A 21,673-nucleotide genomic window follows, 5' to 3' on the forward strand; every position below is an offset into this window, starting at 1 on the left:
GTTGTCCTTTGGGGGTACAAATCTATAGGTCAAAAGGGTTAAAAGGTTAATGGGGTAACTACCAAGCACATTGACCCACTTGACAGTCACGTTTTAGAGCAGGGATGGGGATTGGGGAACCTTCGGTCCTCCAGCGGTTGCAAAACTACAAATCCCATCATGCCTCGACAGTCAAAGTTAAAGATCTGGCTGTCCAGGCATTGTGGGAATTGTAGTTTTGCAACAGCTAGAGGGCCGAAGGTTCCCCATCCCTGTTTTAGGGAATTGGGGTTTCACTTTCCACTACATAATGTTTGTCAAAAACAGAAGAGAGTGGGCTATATGGAAGTCTATGGGAGGTAGAGGGCAGTCTAAGGTACTGTATGTAATGTTGCTGCCACGTTTTCTCCCCAGGTGCTCTGGTCAAATGGTCCACGATGATCTTCCCCACACCAGCGTTATCATGTGTTTTGTGGACGAGGTGTGGTCCACCCTCATCCGCTCTGTCTTCAGTGTCCTCAACCGATCTCCTCCTCATCTTATCAAAGAGATTATTCTGGTAGACGACTTCAGCACAAAAGGTCAGTGATTTACTATGTCATATGGAGAGATACCTTAACCCTTATGTTGGCCACACACAGAGAATGACCCCTCCCCCCGATCCACTATCCACAGTGCCACCTTAATGTAGTCCAGGATGTATTCTAGTCCAAGCTGCAAAAATTATTATTTCCTTCACTTCAAAGGTCCAAACTGGAAGAAGAGGAATTCCTGTGCAATTTGTAACAGATTGTATCTGATAGAGAGCAGATGGGATACACATGGGTAGTAGATAGATACACTATAATAGATAGATGGAGAGATAGATAAGAAATGGATGAGATAGATGGATAGATAGATAGATAGATAGATAGATAGATAGATAGATAGAAGATAGATAGATGATAGATAGATAGATAGATAGATAGATAGATAGATAGATAGATAGATAATATATAATAGATAGAAGATAGATGATTGATAGATTGATTGAAATAGATAGATAGACAGATGATAGGTAGATAGATAGATAGATAGATACTGTAGATAGATAGATAGATAGATAGATAGATAGATAGATGAGATAGACAGATAGATAATAGATAGACAGATAGATAGACAGTTAATAGATAGATAGATGATTGATTGATTGATTGATAGGAGATAGATAGATAGATAGATGAGATAGACAGATAGATAATAGATAGATAGTTAATAGATAGATGATTGATTGATTGATTGATTGATAGGAGATAGATAGATGATAGAAAATAGATAGATAGATAGATTAGATAGATAATAGATAGATAGATAGATAGATATAAAGAAAGATAGATAGAAAGATAGATGATAGATAGAAGATATATGATAGATAGATAGATAGATAGATAGGAGATAGATAGATAGATAGATAGATAGATAGATAGGAGATAGATAGATAGATAGATAGATAGATAGATAGATAGATGTGAGATAGATAGATGTGAGATAGATAGATAGATAGATAGATAGATAGATAGATAGATAGATAGGAGATAGATAGATAGATAGATAGATAGGAGATAGATAGATAGATAGATAGATAGATAGATAGATAGATATGAGATAGATAGATAGATAGATAGATAGGAGATAGATAGATGAAAGAAGATATATAATAAATAAATAGATAGATAGATAGATAGATAGATAGACTTGATAGGAGGAACTCCAGAAGTAATTTATCACAGATTGCTTTTGTTGGGAGAGAGGAGAGCGGCATCTAGATAAATAGAGAGTTGTAGTAGTAATAGTCATTTCATACATATAGATATCTCTATAGTTTTGTTCCTTTGCACACAAGAGAAACAGAAGTTAGGGTTCATTCATTGCACATTAATTTTTAGGTTTACTTTTGACCTTTGCTTTGTAGATTACCTCAAAGACAAGTTAGATGAGTTCATGAAGAAGTTCCCCAAGGTTCGGATACTTCATCTAAAGGAAAGACATGGGTTAATTCGAGCCAGACTTGCCGGTGCAAGTATTGCAACAGGTACTAACACTTACTGTTTTAATGCGCGGCGTTGTATATTGACTCTTGCAGTTTTATACTGTAATTTATCATAGCAAGTGTTTAGCTTCCCTGCAGCACCCCCACAGGAGAGATGCAGCATTACACCATTCTTTTTTATATAATTTGTTTTCTGTATAAAGCATTGGACATCCATGGTCCTCCAGCCATTCTCTCTTCTGGATAATAGATTAGCCAGATTATAGACATATGACTGACTATGGGCTGTGCTCATGACACTATCCCTCCTCAGTACAGGCGTCAGCTAACATCTGCTGGAGGACAACAGACGATCTGTTGGAAATGCATTAGAGAATTGTTAGAGGTTTTCCTTGCCTGGAAATTCTTGGCACAGTACACTTGACTTAGATAATAGTGCTGGGGATTGTCAGGGTGGATTTCTATAATAGATGAACACTAGAAGAAGAGCTCAGACTATTTTAAGTAACTCTTGCAAAGTATATACCATTCAAGTAATGATTGTGATACCCTTACCTGTATTGTAGATAACAGCTTTATAACATAGCAGATCATATGCGTTGCCCAGTTATTATATCATCATAACTCTCTTAAAGAGTCACTGTCGTATTTTTTTTTTTTGCAGAAATCAATAGTCCAGGCGATTTTAAGAAACTTTGTAATTGGGTTTATTAGCCAAATCTGCCATTATCTGCATGTAAAAAGCCTTTTCCCAGGTCCCCCCCCCCCCCCCTCCTTCCTCTTTTTCATCCACTCCAAAAAATCTGAAAATTGTGACTTGTTGCAGGAGACGTACCCTGTCTGCTCTAGGGAGAGGGGAGGGGGGAGGAGGAAGGAAAGAGTTAGCCGGCAGCAGAAAGCAGATAACAGAGGATTACAGGCACGGAGCTGGGTGACAGCTGTAATCTGAGCTCAGACAGGTCACTGGTGATGGTCAGAACAGATAACGGGTGAGGGATTTGTAGATTAACTCTTTGTTGTCCTGTTTTGGTCTTTTCTTTAGCTCTCTCCATAGGAGAACAATGAAGACAGGGGGGAGAGCTTCAAACTGCTTTTTCATGATAAAAATGCATTTTTCGGATAATAAACCCAATTACAAAGTTTCTTAAAATCGCCTGGACTATTGATTTCTGCAAAAAAAAATTTCACGACAGTGACACTTTAAGTGCTATGGCCGCCTGTGCAATCCTTTCTATTACTACATTTAAACTTATAGGGAAACTTTGGCAGGATAGAAGCATCTAACCTAATCCTAATCCTCCCTGTAGTGACCCCCCCCCCCACCATCAATAAACATCCTCCCCTCCACCTGTAAGCATTGCCCAGGTTATCATTGCAGACGTCTTCTTAACCCTCTTTGTATTCCAGCATGTAAGTGAACTGCTTCATCGCTTCTGCACTACACTGCCGTCCTCCACATCAGACGGCATCGGATCACACTTTTTTTTTTTTTATGAAAATCCCCTAAAAATCTAATTGCCAGCCCCCCCTCTCCCCCCCTGTGTAAATTAATCAAACTATTTTGGTTAATTGCCCAGGCGTGCTACAGTGTGTAGTCTGTAACCATGGAGATAGATATATCTGCATAGGATCTGTAGGCAAAAATCGGGAACATACTGTACGTATATTCAAGATATTGGCAAAAATTCTTTATTCTGGAAATAAAATGAAAAATAAAGCAGGTATGCAATTAGTCATAATTTATTATTTTCTCTTAGGGGGCATTTACGCTTTCTAGAATTACAGTCCGTGAACGTAGGATGTGCTACGGACCGTGATCACAGAAATTATAGCATCATAATGAGATATGGATGCAGGGAGCTCTGAAACACTTTAAATGTTTGTGCGACTGTGTTGATACAGCCGTGCACAGACCATAATCACAGAACGTGTGAATGCCCCCTTAGTTTGCACCTACAGCTTCTATAAAACCTTATATGTTTCTATGGTAACAGACAACAACCAACATGTAGTGTAGTCTGACCTGTAACCTTAATTTTTTTCCATCTGTTCCCTGGGCAATATCAGACTACGAAGGATTTGTAGTCTGTTACCATGGCAATATATAGGCCTGTAATAAAGATATAGACACAAAATGATTGGTTTGTAGCCATTTTTCATTTTAGATGCATTGGAACCATTACAAAATGATTGCAAATGGTGCCTATGACCTTTCTTTTATGTTCACACGTACTAGATATTCTTCAAATTTTATCATTGCCTTACCAGCCACAAAAGCCTCATCATATACAGTACATGTGACCAGCTGGATGACGCACCATGTGATGTGTGAATGTAGCTTATGACTCAGTCACTGTGTAGTAAAGCACTCCGTTATCTTGTAGGTGATGTGTTGACCTTCTTAGACTCACACGTTGAGTGCAATGTTGGATGGCTGGAACCTCTCCTGGAACAAGTACGAGTAAACAGAAAGAAGGTAGCCTGCCCAGTGATTGAAGTCATTAATGATAAGGACATGAGGTAATGTTCCATTGGATGCGGATATAGCAGTTATCTGGGTGACACTTTATGGGCATGTTTTAATTTATATTTATGATCGTTTTAGGCATTTCTTCTCCTTGATAAATGTGAGGGAGGGGGCTGGGATACATTTATGGCCTCATGTACTTACGCATATTTGGGATACCTGTCACATGGATTTTGAGTCAGGATGTCATTGCTTTACGCTGGGCCTGTACCAGCATGGTGGAAACCCTTTTGGAGTCTTTTTTTTTTTTTTTTTTTTAAATGCAGCATTGTATATTGTGTGCCATTTTTCAGACCTAACTCTGCATTGAATTCAGGAAAAGTTGTGCAAAACCTGATCAGCAAAACACAACCTCACATGTACGTTTTGCACCATTTATTACAAGCCAAAGTTTACATACTTGTGTCCTATAGCCTATAGCTATGCTAAGTATGGAGGACCATAACAACACTGGATTATAAGGGGAGCACATAGGGTACGTGAGTATTTGGGGGGCCCAAATCTGCTTTTTTTTAAGGATTTATTTATTCCACAACAGTCACTGTTTATACAAATATACTGATTATGTCATTTAGTCATTTAACCGTCCGTCGGGTTCCCATCGCTACGTGTAATAGTGATGCCTGGCTGAAGGCTGATGAACGCGGAAAAAAATAACATATATACGTTACCCCAACAAGTTCCCTGGTGCTCTTCTGGTTTCAGCCCGCTCCCCACAGCCGCCACTGGAACTTCTGAGCCGGTCTCTGAATTGACAGGCTGCTCAACCAAGCGGCCTGTCCCTTAAAGGACTGGTTCAGAAGTTCCAGTGGCAGCTCTCAGGAGCAGGCAGAATTGAGAAGAACGCCAGGAAGCATGGACAGGTATATATAAAGTTTATTATTTTACACTTAGGGTACTATTACACGAACCGATTTTTCGATAAACTTTTAACGATAAACGATCTCAAACGGCCATTATGGCGAACGACGTGGAATCATTCACCCAATTACATGGAACAATGATCGTTACTTATGACCGTTCTTGCAGTCGTTTTGTAGTCGTTATTGCGTTCGTTGCTGCACGATTATCGTACCATGTCGTAGGCTTAGTAAGCAAGCACCAGTCTAGCAGATCGGCACTCACTTACACTAGGCATCAGGCCGTGTAATACGGTCCTTAAACCCAAACAAGAAGAGCTCTATAAGTCAAAGTTGGGGGAGGGGGGTGGAGAAGGCTCCGGGGACCAACCTGAATTTCACAACATCTGCAAGGAGTTTCTATGTTCCGCCGCTGTTTGCATGGATTTTTTTTCTGGGTATTTCGGTTTCCTCCCAAGCTATAAATTGTTCCTAATGGGGACAAGGAAGTCATTGACTTCATAACTTGCACAGACTTCTGTGGACAGGGATATGTCCTAAATGTAGGTGCGATGGGGGCTTAGGGGTCCCAAAGGGATACAGGGCCTTCTGAGCAACTGTTATACTTTTCATACACACACATACACACACTATTTCCCATCCATGCTTATCTCACTGGTAATACTATTTCCCACCATCCAGCTATATGACTGTGGACAACTTCCAGAGAGGTATCTTCACGTGGCCAATGAACTTTGGCTGGAAACCAATCCCTACAGAAGTCCTCCAGAAGGATAACATAACGGACATGGATCCAATAAGGTAAACCCTTCCTTTGTTTTTTTTTATTCATTTCCACCCATAAAACACATTCCTTTCTCTTTTTTTGTTAAATAATGTGTTTTCCAGCTCCACAAAGCTAATTTCACAAGCCAGGAAATCTATTCTATACCATTGAGTGCACATAGATGTAGAATTGGCAATATATCATATTCAGAGGTGACGCAAAGTAGCAAGAAGGCAACTACTCTGTACCCGCAGGAACAGTGAGAACTTTGTTAGACAATGTAATGATGGCATCTGGTGGAAGAAATCACAAAAGTGCTTGTGTCTCAGTCGAGGAAAGGAGCTAACTCTATAGAGTCTCCGTTTCCTGACCGGAAACGTAGAATATTTGCACAAATGACCCCATGTAGAGCAAAATAGTCAAGTGAAAAGAATACTATAAATAGAGGTAACCCGCTTTCTCCTGTGCTCATTGTCACCCCCTGCTGGTGTAATTTGTATGTTCAGGCAAATGTAAGAAGGAAGGCTGCTCTGAGCACATTTATGGTTTAGAAAAGTGGTTGTCACTTCTTAAAGGGGACCTGCAGCAAAAAAAAAAAAAAAATTCTTTCAATTCAACTGGTGTCAGATAGTTATGTAGATTTGTAATTCACTATTTAAAAATCTCAAGTCTTCCAATACTTATCAGTTGCTATATGTCCTTCTCTGCATTTCAAGAACTGTCCAAAGCAGGAGAGGTTTTCTAGGGGGATTTGCTACTGCTCTGAACAGTTCCCCTTTAGGATATTTCCCTAAATAGAAATGTTGGGCAATGCCAAAGGAATTGGATCATGTTTGCTGACCACCATTGGTTAATAAAAATATGGACAATTGTGACAAATGTTAACCATATGCAGGTATTTATGGAAGGTTAATCGGCTATATCCCTATATTTTTATTATACTAACACTAGGCAAGAAAAAAAAATTGTGTTCTATATAGCCTGAAATGAACCTGAACATATAATATAACATGAGTCCCTCGCTAACATGGGAGGAGCTTTCACATTTAGGCAATCCCCGGTAGTAAAGCATGGCATCTAATGAGATAGGAGTGTGAAGACTTTATCTGAACTCTTATATTTAATATGATATATGGACATATATATTTTCATTTTTTTACATTTTGTCTTGAACATTTCAGATGCCCAGTTATGGCTGGAGGACTATTTTCCATTGAGAGGAAATATTTCTATGAGCTTGGTACTTATGATCCTGGCCTGGATGTTTGGGGAGGAGAAAACATGGAAATATCATTTAAGGTAATTGACTTTTTATATCCCCCTATTACAGCGTGTAATGCCATATGGTGATAATTAGAGACCCGTAATCTCCGATTGGCCAATCAGCAGCTGAGGCGGGACACTGCAGTCAGTGATTGGTTAAGTAGAGATTACAGGAGGCAGCCTGGCATGCAGGAAGCGCTTTTTGTTGCAGCTTCTGAAGTAAATAGACGCCCAGGAATGTAAGTATGACTATCCTTCCACCTCCCCAACAAAGCACAGTCTGGTCTGTAACTTTTTGGGCTCACAAATTCGGGTTCCCATTGATTTTAATAGGGTACAGGTTCGAACTGTATTTTTTTTTTCAGTTTATCCAAATACGGAGGACCTGAATATCCCTGTGTCCGCTCTTCACTAAATTAAAGGGGTTTCTGGGCGTACTTACCTCCCTTACTCCTCTGCTGCTCCTGCTGTCACATTTTCTGGCCTTGGCTATACCAACCTTCTGGCAGCTTCTGATGATATCCTGCTCCCTGTTCAGCCAATCACAAAGCTGAGTGGGGAAGATGCTGTCAAAAAGGGAACACAGCGAGGACTTGAAGATCTCACAGTGGGAGCTGAGTAGGGGGGTAAGTATGGGCTCTTTTAATGGAAGGAGAGGCATTTCAGTGGCTAAAAAACCCTTTAAAGGTGTTGTCTAGTTTAAAAAACTTGTACAACTTGTTAGGAGATTCTAAATTAATAGAGTCATGTCTTCTGTTCAAGATCTTCATCATCTCTTGGTCAGAATGGAGAAGAGCTACAAAGAGCATCTGCTGGAGGACCCATCCTGTCCTTCATTACACACATTACCCATTGATATGAGTGTGCACTTTGTAATGCCTAGTTTCCCCTGTGGTGGCACTGTAGGAAAATGTAACACTTACTCCTTCTTTGTCTTAGGTTTGGATGTGTGGAGGAGAGATCGAGATCATTCCTTGCTCCAGAGTTGGTCACATCTTTAGGAATGATAACCCGTACTCCTTCCCTAAGGATCGGGTGAAAACTGTGGAGAGGAACCTGGCTCGTGTTGCAGAAGTCTGGCTGGACGAGTATAAGGAGCTTTTCTATGGTCATGGCTATCACCTCTTACAGGAACTGAAAAACATCGGGGACCTGACAGAGCAAAAAGAGCTGAGGAAGAGATTACAGTGCAAGAGCTTTCAATGGTACATAGACAACGTGTATCCGGATCTAGACGCCCCTCTTGCCAGAGCTAGTGGAGTGGTAAGCACTATTTGTAGAAGTATCGCTGTATATATGGTACTGCTGTATGGTTGTAAACAATTTAGGAGGTTTGCTCGTGAAATGCATGAATCACTTATAAATTGAATAGGGGGCTTCCCTTCTGAGACCACCAGTGGTCAGTAGAAGTGGGTCCTGAATTCCCCATTCCTACTCATCCGTACAACCTCTGTGAGGACTAGTATAAAAGTAGCAGAGCCATTGTGCAATGTTACATATATGTTTCAGTGCCGTATGCCATGGTAGCTATGCGGTGTTGTTGGTGTAGGGTCACTTGGGCACTTGTCACAGTGGCCAGGAGTGGTGTTGGAATCCACCCCGGACAAGCGGGCACTGCGCTTGAGGTATGGATAACCTAAGTGTAAACAGGTGTATAGGTGCAGGTGCGCAAAATAATTAACCAATGGCTTAACCAGGGTAACTTGGTTTACTGGTATAAACTTTAGTGCAAGAAAAAATGAATACACATTGGTAACTGCAGGTGCAGGTAGGAGGTAGTAGTAGTAAGAGTTGTAACAACAAGGTAGAGTAGAGGAGCTTGAGTACCCTGTCCAATATAGTAGTGTACTCTGCCAGGATAACGTAGTTGAGAAGAGAAGTAACAGAAGAAGAAGATACTCGTACTCATGTATAGATTTGCTAATCGGACCACCTAATGCCCTATAGTGTCAGGTAACCCATGGTGCTAGGGTAGTACGAGGTCTCAGGTCCCTGTGCTGGGTTGAGCAGACTTTACAAGACGTCCAGGAACAGCCATGGGTTACCATAAAATACGTAGGCTTTCACGCTGCTTTGTCCTACTAAGGTCAGTACCTAGCCTCAGGTATACTGCCCTGTTTGTAGCTGAAGGTATCCCTGGCGTGGACAAGGTTTTCCTCAGAGCATGTCGCATCCTCCTAAGGGTCTAGCACTGCATGCTAGCAATAGTTACGTGCATAAAGATATGTCAATTTGTCCCTGACACGGGTCCTGGCCTGAGCCAGGCCCTGGCTTCGCTGTAGCAGGAACTGTCTCTGTGTCTGTCTCTCTCTCTCTACTGACTTAAGAAGACCCTCTCATCAGGAACTAGCTCCTTTTTATAGGGACAACTTAACTAGCCTGTGATTGGTGGGGCTGTGTGTAAGAGAGGATAGATAAGATAGGGAAAAAAAATTAGGGAAACAAGCGTGGACCTGTGATTGGATAAACATAGCAAGTGACACAAACCAGTTAACCCATGAAACTGTCAGCTGTGCATAATACAGTACATACAATAAGTACACCAGTGACACCTAGTGGGGAAAAATACACAATACAGACTCCTTCATCCCCTTCTGTGAGTTACTTTGCCCAGGTTCATAAAGACTTAGTGGCACACCTGTGCTGGGACACTACATCAGCAATTTTATGTACATACCACCACTCCCTTCATTGTCTATGGGAGCTGCCAGAGATAGCAGAGTGCTGTAGTTATATCCCCGTCAGTTCCCATAGAGGTGCACTTATGCATGATTTCTGGGCTCTGCTGGTGAGATTGCGGGGAGTTTCCGGAATTGGACCCCTCAACACTCATACACTTATACTATCCTGTGAGTCAGACACCCCCTTTAAGGCCCATAATGCACTTAGAAGAAGTTATTTAGGAATTGAAAAATTTGGAAATTGTTGAAGTCAGAACTTGTGGTTATGTTCTGTTTTCGTTGGCAACGGGACTGCACGTCTAATGCTGCATCTTCTGCTACTGACTGGGAGATGCTGCGTCTGAACAACTACTTGTTTAGCCTTTTATTATCATACTATTTACCTGAAATATATTAGGTTGATATTATAAAAATGTTAACAGCCCATCATTCACCTGCTCTTTTGTATGTCAGATTACTGAGATTTTACTGTCATTTAATTATTTCCACGTTATCGGTGTAATATCAGCAGTTACCACTAGGGTGCACTACAGTACAGTTAAGTTAATAGACTAATAGATTTTTGCAGGACCTTTTCTCTTTTAATAACTTCCTCCCCTATTCACACTGATATATATATATGAAAATATCATATGAAAAATTATAATAATCATACGTGGCCCCAATCACTTATTAAACTTGGCTAACATGTATGTATCTCGCTGTATTCTCTTAGGTAATTAACACAGCATTGGGAAAATGCTTATCTTTACAAAACTCTGCGGTCGTCCTGGAGGCGTGTGATCCTACTAAGCAGGTATGTGTGTTACGTGGCTTTCTTTTGTTAATAGGACATCACTACATTATATAAAGTACTGCTTTACACATCTATTTCTGTACCATATCTTAACCCTTCATTGTGACATTACTATGTTACTCCTCCTGGAAATAGGTGAATAATTTGATAACTGGAAATAACTAGAAGAGTAAATTGATTTGGAACTAGTTAAATTAATTCAAAGTTTTACAAAACGCTTTTCATTTTAGGCAAATCTACACAGGAGCAGGGACTCCTATCAAAAATAGGTGTCCCTGCTCCTGTACTTACTAAGTAGCCAGACATACACTGTACACCTCCTATTCTCTATATATTTACACTGCCTAGAGGTACCACCACTTACCCTAAGCAGGATGCCTCCTGCTCTGTATGTCGTTTCTATGATGCTCCGATGTTGAGCACCATAGAAACTAGATAGAGAAGCAGAGACTCTTATTATCTTGACAGGAGTTCATAATCCTCTGTACTGAGAAGCGAGGCATGCAGTGTAAACCTCCTGCTCAGTAGGTAGTTTTTATGGTGTTCTAGCATAGGGTATCACATACCCTATTGTCATCTAGAAAGGCGTACATGTTTCTATATACTGAAGAATACAGTGCATGTCTCCTGCTCAGTATGTAGATTCCATAATGCTCTAGTGTAGGGCACCCAAGAAAAACTGGTAGAAGAGCAGAGACTCTTGTCATCTTGACAGGTGTCCATGTTCCTGTGCACTGAGCTGTAAGGCATATACTATGCTACACTGCTCAGTTAACAGTCTAAAGGAGAAATAAATGAAGTAATACTGGCTGCAATAACTATAGTTGCCATCTAACGGCTCAGGTATCACTCCATTTAGCTGTGGTCATTAATAAGTTCATGGATAGGTGGTCAGCAGTGTCTAAAGATGCACCAAATGTATCAAATTCTGAGTTTTTGGTTCAAACGTAACATGCACGTCTTGTTGTTCTCGGCCCAGAACCAGCAGTTTAACTTCACCTGGCTAAGGATGATTAAACAGAAGGATCTTTGCATTTCACCCGACCAAGTCAAGAACCAACTGGCTGTAAAGCCGTGCGACAACCTGAACAGCAGCCTGCGCTGGTTACACAGGTCACTGACAGCCTTCCAGCCTGTGCTGGTGAGTAAATAGTGCTCCACACTCCGTTCACACAGAACATCTCCGCCCAGGTACTTACCTTATGTGTGAGCAGGATCTGTGCTAGGTAGCCCGCCGTGCTTCACCCTAAGCCCAAAAATAGCGTCATTAAGATAAAGAAGGCAAACACGGCCCTATAGATCTGCTGCTGCCAGGCCTGATAGGTCTCTGCACCCGAGATGCCATTTACTTTCACTGTTCTTTGCCTGTTGTTCAGCTGGTATCTCACCTGCTATAGTTTATACTTGGCAGCAGCACAGTCCTTCTATGTGGAGCTATGTGTGTATGATAATCCTCTCTGCAGCTTGTGACCCGTCATATATCCTGATATATAAACTTACATTGAGAGCTGACTGAAGTTGCGATAGATAGACAGATAGATAGATAGACAGACACAGGGGTGATTCTAGCCTCTCTGCTGCCCGAGGCGAACTATAGAATGACGCCCCCCCCCCCCCCCCCGTCAATCCGCCCACATTATAATCCACTACTGCCCCCCCCCCCCCACTGCTAAACATAATGTTTGGTCCCTTTCTGCACAGAGGATGTCAGGAGAGGAGGGGGCTAATCCTATAGGAGAGGTCCCAGCAGCACAGAGGATGTCAGGAGAGGAGGGGGCTAATCCTATAGGAGAGGTCCCAGCAGCACAGAGGATGTCAGGAGATGAGGGTGCTAATCCTATAGGAGAGGTCCCAGCAGCACAGAGGATGTCAGGAGAGGAGGGTGCTAATCCTATAGGAGAAGTCCCAGCAGCACAGAGGATGTCAGGAGAGGAGGGTGCTGATCTTTTAGGACAGGTCACAGCAGCACAGAGAATGTCAGGAGAGGAGGGTGCTGATCTTTTAGGAGATGGTCCCCCTCCTCCCCCCTTATAGATGGTCCCCCTCTTCCCCCCCCTTATAGATGGTCCCCCCCCCCTTATAGATGGTCCCCCTCTCCCCCCCCCCCCTTATAGATAGTCCCCCTCTCCCCCCTCCCTTATAGATGGTCCCCCTCTCCCCCCTCCCTTATAGATGGTCCCCCTCTCCCCCCTCCCTTATAGATGGTCCCCCTCTTTCCCCTCCCTTATAGATGGTCCCCCTCCCCCCTCTTTCCCCCTTATAGATGGTCCCCCTCTCCCCTCTTTCCCCCTTATAGATGGTCCCCCTCTTTCCCCTCCCTTATAGATGGTCCCCCTCTTCCCCCCCCCCTTATAGATGGTCCCCCTCTTCCCTCTCTCCCCCCCCCTTATAGATGGTCCCCCTCTCCCCCCCCTTATAGATGGTCCCCCTCTTCCCTCTCTCCCCCCCTTATAGATGGTCCCCCTCTCCCCCCCCCTTATAGATGGTCCCCCTCTTCCCCCCCCTTATAGATGGTCCCCTCTCCCTTATAGATGGTCCCCCTCTCCCTCCCTTATAGATGGTCCCCTCTCCCTTAAAGATGGTCCCCCTCCCCCCCTTATACATGGTCCCCCTCTCCCCCCTCCCTTATAGATGCCCCCTTATAGATGGTCCCCCTCTTCCCCCCCCCTTATAGATGGTCCCCCTCTTCCCCCCCCCTTATAGACAGTCCCCCTCCCGCCCCTCCCTTATAGATGGTCCCCCCCTTATAGATGGTCCCCCTCTTTCCCCCCTCCCTTATAGATGGCCCCCCCTTATAGATGGTCCCCCTCTTTCCCCCCTCCCTTATAGATGGTCCCCTTCCCCCCCCTATAGATGGTCCCCCTCTCCCCCCCCCTTATAGACAGTCCCCCTCCCGCCCCTCCCTTATAGATGGCCCCCCTCTTTCCCCCCCCTTATAGATGGTCCCCCCCTTATAGATGGTCCCCCCTCTTTCCCCCCTCCCTTATAGATGGTCCCCTTCCCCCCCCTATAGATGGTCCCCCTCTTCCCTCTCCCCCTCCCTTATAGATGGTCCCCCCTTATAGATCGTCCCCCTCTTCCCCCCCTACCTTATAGATGGTCCCCCTCTTTCCCCCCTCCCTTATAGATGGTCCCCCTCTTCCCCCCCTACCTTATAGATGGTCCCCCTCTTCCCCCCCTACCTTATATATGGTCCCCCTCTCCCCCCCCCCCCCCTGCACAGCAGATAAAACAAAAACAAAAAACAGCACACAACTCACCTGCCCTCCGTTCCCCCGTCGAGCCTCTCTGGTCTGGTCCCGGCTGATGTGCGGCTGCCCGGGTGTCCCGTCCTGTCCCCGGCAGCGCGCGCATCAGAGAGCTCCCCGTGTGCCTGTGGCTGTGACTTCCGGCGCACGGGGATCTCTCTGATGCGTGCGCTGCCGGGGACAGGATGGGACACCTCCGGCAGCCGCACATCAGCCGGGGGACTAAGGCTGCATTCCCACGTTCCGTGATCCTGACGGATCACGGACGTGGAATGCATTTACCGGAGTCCCCCCGCGCCCGGACAGCATCTGTAATGAGATGCTGTGAGCGGGGGAGACTGTATTCATAAGCGCCGCGCTGTAGTAACAGCACCGCGCGGCTGATTTATTACAGCGCGGCGCTTATGAATACAGTCTCCCCCGCTCACAGCATCTCATTACAGATGCTGTCCGGGCGCAGGGGGACTCCGGTACATGGTACAATCAGTGGCGGATTATAATGTGGGCGGCCGCCCGAACCGCTCATATTATAGTCTGCCACTGAATGCCGCAGGGCCGTTTTAATACATTGGTGGGCCCAGTGCACAGCCCTCAAGAGTGGGCCCCCCCTTCCCTTTCGGCACATTGTATAATGTACTGAATTTGCCCCCACACTGTATCAGGAGCCCCAATACATACAGTAGTTACCTTATAACACTATTTCCACCATACAGTGATTACATATTACATAAAAACTGCACTAAACAAAACAGAAAGATATCACCAATGATACCATTACATAAAACCGCCACATCATGACCCCTAACACTACAATCCTATAACAGAGTGCAGTTACATCCAGTGACTCACCGGGGGCGTCTTCTCCGATCAGAGTCTGTCACCTTTTCTTTTTCTCTCCATCCAGCCTGGGCCACCTTGAAGTCTTCTCCTGGCTGTGAATCTTCTCTCCAGAATCTGCCAGACAAATATTTTAGGCTCCAACACATACAGTAGTTAGGTCCCTTGTACCTCTATACAGTAGTTACACCCCTCTGTACTCCTACATAGTTACACCCCTCTGTGCCTCCATAGTTTTAAGGTGTCCCTGTAGTATATAGCCCCTCATGTGCTCCTCCAGTTATATACAGCCCTCCTGTGCGCTCCCCCATTAGTATATAGCCCCCCTGTGCACTCTCCCCAGTAGTATATAGCCCCCCCTGTGCTCTCCCACAATAGTATATAGCTCCCCTGTGCTCCCCCATAGTATATAGCCCCCTGTGCTCCCCCATAGTATATAGCCCCCTGTGCTCCCCCATAGTATATAGCCCCCTGTGCTCCCCCATAGTATATAGCTCCCCTGTGCTCCCCAGTAGTATATAGCCCCCTGTGCTCCCCAGTAGTATATAGCTCCCCTGTGCTCCCCAGTAATATATAGCTCCCCTGTGCTCCCCCATAGTATATAGCTTCCCTGTGCTCCCCATAGTATATAGACCCCTGTGCTCCCCAGTAGTATATAGTCCCCTGTGCTCCCAAGTAGTATATAGCTCCCCTGTGCTCCCCCATAGTATATAGCTCCCCTGTGCTCCCCATAGTATATAGACCCCCTGTGCTCCCCATAGTATATAGACCCCTGTGCTCCCCAGTAGTATATAGTCCCCTGTGCTCCCCCATAGTATATAGCTCCCCTGTGCTCCCCAATAGTATATAGCCCCCTGTCCTCCCCCATAGTATATAGCCCCCTGTGCTCCCCCATAGTATATAGCCCCCTGTCCTCCCCCATAGTATATAGCCCCCTGTGCTCCCCCATAGTATATAGCTCCCCTGTGCTCCCCCATAGTATATAGCCCCCTGTCCTCCCCCATAGTATATAGCCCCCTGTCCTCCCCCATAGTATATAGCTCCCTGTGCTCCCCCATAGTATATAGCCCCCTGTTCTCCCCCATAGTATATAGCCCCCTGTGCTCCCCCATAGTATATAGCTTCCCTGTGCTCCCCATAGTATATAGACCCCTGTGCTCCCCAGTAGTATATAGTCCCCTATGCTCCCCCATAGTATATAGCCCCCTGTGCTCCCCAATAGTATATAGCCCCCGTTCTCCCCCATAGTATATAGCCCCCGTTCTCCCCCATAGTATATAGCCCCCTCTGCCCCCCATAGTATATAGCCCCCTGTGCTCCCCAATAGTATATAGCTCCTCCTCCCATATAACATTGAAAAAAACAAACACTGTTACTCACCTGGGTCCACGCGTTCCTCTTCTCTTCCCTCTTGTGGCCGCACTTCCTGCGGACACAAGAGGCTGCACTCCCCTTACCCTCGCGCCGACGCTCCAGTGACGTCGGGCGCTAGAGGGAGAGCGCGGCCTCTTGTGACCGCAGGAAGTGCGGCCACAAGAGTGAGTGACTGACAGGGAGGGAGCCAATGGCTCTCTCTCTGTCAGTGTCGCTGCTGCTGCAGCGCTGACGCGCCGCAGCAGCAGCGGGCGGGCGGGGGCAGCGGCGGACGGGGGGGCCCTGCAGGGGGCGCCATGGAGGGGTAAGTAGATTACCCATCCATGGCGCTCCCCCCTGACAGGCTGGTGGCCGGAGCCCTGTGCGACCGCATTGGTCGCACATAGCAACGGCCGGCCTGCTCGGGGGGGCCCCTTTAACCAGTGGGCCCGGTGCACGTGCACCATGTGCCCTCTGGTTAAAGCGGCCCTGGAATGCCGCCCCCATGAAGACAGCTGGTGGCGCCGCCTGAGGCAGACGACTCAGGTCGCCTCATGATTGCGGCGCCCCTGGACAGACAGACAGACAGACAGACAGATAGATAGATAGATAGGAGATAGATAGATAGATAGATAGATAGGCGATAGATAGATAGATAGATAGATAGATAGATAGATAGATAGATAGATAGATAGATAGGAGATAGATAATAGATAGATAGATAGATAGATAATAGATAGGAGATAGATAATAGATAGATAGGAGATAGATAGATAGGAGATAGATAGATAGATAGATAGATAGATAGATAGATAGATAGATAGATAGAAGATAGATAGATAGATAGATAGATAGATAAATAGATAGATAGGAGATAGATAGAGATAGGAGATAGATAGATAGATAGATAGAAGATAGATAGATAGATAGATAGATAGATAAATAGATAGATAGATAGATAGAAGATAGATAGATAGATAGATAGATAGATAGGAGATAGATAGATAGATAGATAGATAGATAGATAGATAGATAGATAGATAGAAGATAGGAGATAGATAATAGATAGGAGATAGATAGATAGATAGATAGAAGATAGATTGATAGATAGATAGAAGATAGATAGATAGATAGATAGATAGATAGATAGATAGATAGATAGGAGATAGATAGATAGATGTTTATTGTTCAATTGTTAAGCATTATAGATAGATAGGAGATAGATAGATAGATAGATAGATAGATAGATAGATAAAAGATAGATAGATAGATAATAGAAGATATATGATTGATTGATAGATAGATAGATAGATAGATAGATAGATAGATAGATAGATAGATAGATCTTGTAAAACTCTGATAATCCTTGAATCAGACGGTGTTTATTGTTCAATTGTTAAGCATTATAGATAGATCCTTCTTGTTGTTCCTTCTTGCCCTCTACTCTGCAGCTTTTGCTGTTCCCTGACTCCCAGGTGTCTATTGTTCTGTTTTATAGGCCGACCACTTAGTGCTAGAAAACATTAAGCATCCGATGTGTCTGGAGGTTGAACCTTCACAATCCCGAGTGCGGATCAGCGGCTGCAGCCCTACGAATAGTCTCCAGAAGTGGAGGTTCGAGACGTACTTTGCTCCATGAAGGTGAAGCCGGTTTCCGGAGAACGTTCTATATTGTGGTAACACTGAGCGGAGCTGACGGCCATTAGTGTTACACACAACTTGGTTTTTGGAATTGTCAGAACGTACTGTAGATCGGACTGTCAAGAGGACCGTGAAAAGACTTCTATTAAAGTTCCCTAAAAATTGGAAAAAATTACCAAAAAACAAAACCACAAGGGGTTAATGAGGATTCTGGGACTGATTCTGCTTTTTACGTTACAGGGGTGTTTGTTGTTACATGGGGGGGGGGGAATCTTTAGGTGATTGTGCTATGAGACTCAGAGTTATTTATTTATATGTGATTCATTATTATTTTGGGATAAATTAAAGTGACACATTCAGGACAGGAGCGGTAACCTTATACATTGATGGAGACAACTTCTACGGGATCTTTGGAGTCTTATGAGTCCACAAGATGAGCATTTGGTACGCAGGGGGGCCAGTCTGACCAGACCTCTGACACATCTACAGGTATAAGGAGCCAACAACTGCTGTTATGTAGAAACCATACTGTAACGGTGAATAGGGGAGTACACAATGTTTACAATATTCAGCTAAGATACAAATACAAGCAATACTTTGAAGATTTTTTTTATCTTTGAGCAGAGTTTTGCATTGATGTCATCTTTTTGTGTGTTCTAGGTATTTTATATGGGATTGTGTTACCTGCAGTGATATCATACATGTTAATTGTTGCCCCACAGAAACACGTGCTATAGCTTCTGTATTGGATCATGCATTATAGTATGTAAGGGAACAGCGCCACCTGCAGGCCATATGCTGTAATGCATACCATAACCCAGACCTTCAATTTTTTGTAGGCAAGAAATCTTTTTTCTTTTAAAGAAAATATTGCAGAGATTACTAGTGCACTTTATCCCTGTAAGTATTAATAGACTTCATGTATGATCTACATTTTTTGTTAGATTTTAGGAAACTTAATTATAATATGAAGTTATGGTAGCCTCCTCTTTTGCACCATGTATGACCAGTTTTATTCAGTAGAAACAAATATGTTTAGCAGTACCATATGGTTGCAGGTCCTGGTTCTAGGAAGACTGATATTCAAAATTATTATTATGACTTAAAGGGCTTAAAGGGCTTGTCTGGAAGACCTTTTAATTGATAGCCTGTTTAGATAGCTGTCATTCAACGAACTGTTTTGATTCCAGCCTCAACGTGTATATTATATTAAAAGAGACCTTTAAGGAGGTTTTGCCATCCCATAAAGTAATGGTATATCACTAGCCATCACTTAAAGAGGTTGTAGAGGGAAAATTAACTTGTCCATTATCCACAGGATAGGGGACAAGTAGGAGATTGCGGGGGTCTGACCTCCGTAAACTGCGCAGATCTCTGTATCGGGCCCCCGGCTTCTTTGTTATGAATACAGCCGTGGGTACAGCATGGCTCTATTCATTCCTATAGAGCTGTCAGAAAGAGCCAAATAAGCCAGAAAGTGCTTACTCTGCTTTTTCTGGCGGCTCTATTCATTCCTATGGAGTCACCAGAAAGAGCTGACTCATTCCTATGGTGTTGTTCCCTGGACAACCTCTTTAATGACTGGTGGGGATCTGACCTCTATGATCCCCATCGGTTGTAAAGGTGACCTTTAATAGCTGTCAGCAGAATAAACTATTTCTTAACATACATACGAATGTTCTTTTGTGTGTTCTGTAGAAAAAGGGAGGTAACCTGCCGCCTGACAGCTCTGATGGTGACCTATCTCTGTGAAAGCAATAGGGTCAGGCAGTTGAAATCCAAAAGTTGTTGCTGGGTTGATATGGGGTAGGGATTAAGGGTATTGATATGGTATTTATGGTATTTATATATCTCAGCCCTCAATCCCACCTAATTTTGGCTCTTCCCCCGAGGATACTACCCCTTGAATTGGGGTAATATGTCCAAAGCCCAAATGGCAACAAGGTGAGCGTCCACCCCGTTTTGGCACAAGACTGTTTTCCATAGCAGTGCTCTGCCTCTTTTGATCTTCCCCTTCATCTATTCTTTATGGAAGGCAAAGAGCTACAAGTGAACGGGCAACTGTTGCAGTTTCAAGGGGTACAAGGAAAATTAACTCTGATGATTTACACATCTTAACAAAAATATTTCTGTACAGAACTTACAAAATTACCAGGTTCAGCCAGTCCTCACTCCAATTTTCCTTCTCCCCGATAACCCCTTGAAAAGTGTTTACCAGGAAATGGTAAATGGTAATAAAGCAAAGTAACTTACTGGACCCTACAGTAACCTACTGGACCCTACAGTAACCTACTGGACCCTACAGTAACCTACTGGACAATACAATAACCTACAGGACCCTACAGTAACCTACTGGACAATACAATAACCTACAGGACCCTACAATAACCTACTGGACCCTACAGTAACCTACTGGACCCTACAGTAACCTACTGGACCCTACAGTAACCTACTGGACAATACAATAACCTACAGGACCCTACAATAACCTACTGGACCCTACAGTAACCTGGACCCTACAATAACCTACTGGACTCTACAGTAACCTACTGGACCCTACAGTAACCTACTGGACCCTACAATAACCTACAGGACCCTACAGTAACTTACTGGACCCTACAATATCCTACTGGACCCTACAGTAACCTGGACCCTACAATAACCTACTGGACTCTACAGTAACCTACTGGACCCTACAATAACCTACTGGACCCTACAGTAACCTACTGGACCCTACAATAACCTACTGGACCTTACAATAACCTACTGGACTCTACAGTAACCTACTGGACCCTACAATAACCTACTGGACCCTACAGTAACCTACTGGACCCTACAATAACCTACTGGACCCTACAATAACCTACTGGACCCTACAGTAACCTACTGGATCCTACAATATTCTACTGGACCCTACAGTAACCTACTGGACCCTACAGTAACCTACTGGACCCTACAGTAAACTGGACCCTACAGTAAAATGGACCCTACAGTAACCTACTGGACCCTACAGTAACCTACTGGACCCTACAGTGAGAATGAGGGGTCTCAATTTCCTGTACTTGATGGACTGGTGTCTAAAAAAATCTATATATCCACTATAATTTAACAGCAGATACGGCTCAGAAATCTATTACATTGTCTATAGGAGCAAAAAGTTAATTTTAGTTAATTTTCTTTTGTTTATTTTAATGTACAGATTGGGAGAATGATGAAATAAATTATTTTTGGACAGTATTATGTTTATTGTTTATGTAATGTTTTATTCATGTCTTAAAGGGGTTTTCTCATGAAGACAGTGATCGTTGTTATCATTGGAGGATACATACACAGTGATGAATATATCTAGAATAATATGTCAGCTATTCCAGTGACCGGCCAGTTACGTAATGCATAGATGTGCCAGGTCCGCCATAGCAGCATATATGGCATCTCTCCATTGTGCCATATAGACAGCATCCTGAGTGATCAGTCTTGCATCAGTCTTGAGCCCAGAGAGGAACCTATTCCATGTGTCATAGATCTTTCTAAGGGGTCAGAGCTCTTTATTTCTTATATAGAGCTCTGAATATAAAATATAACATTCTGGCAACTAGGAGCAATCACTAGGACAGTGCCTTATATACAGATTTATTCAGCTAGTGTTAAGTTTAACAGGATTGTCCATCCCAATAAGATTGCAGACCTGGAGAT

The 21,673-nt window shown here is 43.8% G+C and overlaps 1 protein-coding gene across 1 annotated transcript in view; it reads left to right on the plus strand.

Moving 5' to 3' along the window:
- GALNT5 (polypeptide N-acetylgalactosaminyltransferase 5) overlaps positions 1 to 21,217 on the plus strand; it is a 41,992-nt gene extending 20,775 nt beyond the window's left edge. The window contains exons 2-10 of the mRNA XM_069982726.1: positions 394 to 560; positions 1,931 to 2,050; positions 4,393 to 4,528; positions 6,077 to 6,196; positions 7,343 to 7,460; positions 8,364 to 8,687; positions 10,821 to 10,901; positions 11,881 to 12,042; positions 17,838 to 21,217. Coding sequence (XP_069838827.1) covers positions 394 to 560; positions 1,931 to 2,050; positions 4,393 to 4,528; positions 6,077 to 6,196; positions 7,343 to 7,460; positions 8,364 to 8,687; positions 10,821 to 10,901; positions 11,881 to 12,042; positions 17,838 to 17,978 — 1,369 coding nt within the window. The 3' untranslated portion in view covers positions 17,979 to 21,217. The remainder of the gene's footprint in view (positions 1 to 393; positions 561 to 1,930; positions 2,051 to 4,392; positions 4,529 to 6,076; positions 6,197 to 7,342; positions 7,461 to 8,363; positions 8,688 to 10,820; positions 10,902 to 11,880; positions 12,043 to 17,837) is intronic.
- Positions 21,218 to 21,673: the final 456 nt, after the last annotated feature.

The sequence above is a fragment of the Dendropsophus ebraccatus genome, chromosome 9 (genome assembly GCF_027789765.1).
Source record: "Dendropsophus ebraccatus isolate aDenEbr1 chromosome 9, aDenEbr1.pat, whole genome shotgun sequence".
In the NCBI taxonomy this organism is placed as follows: domain Eukaryota; kingdom Metazoa; phylum Chordata; class Amphibia; order Anura; family Hylidae; genus Dendropsophus; species Dendropsophus ebraccatus.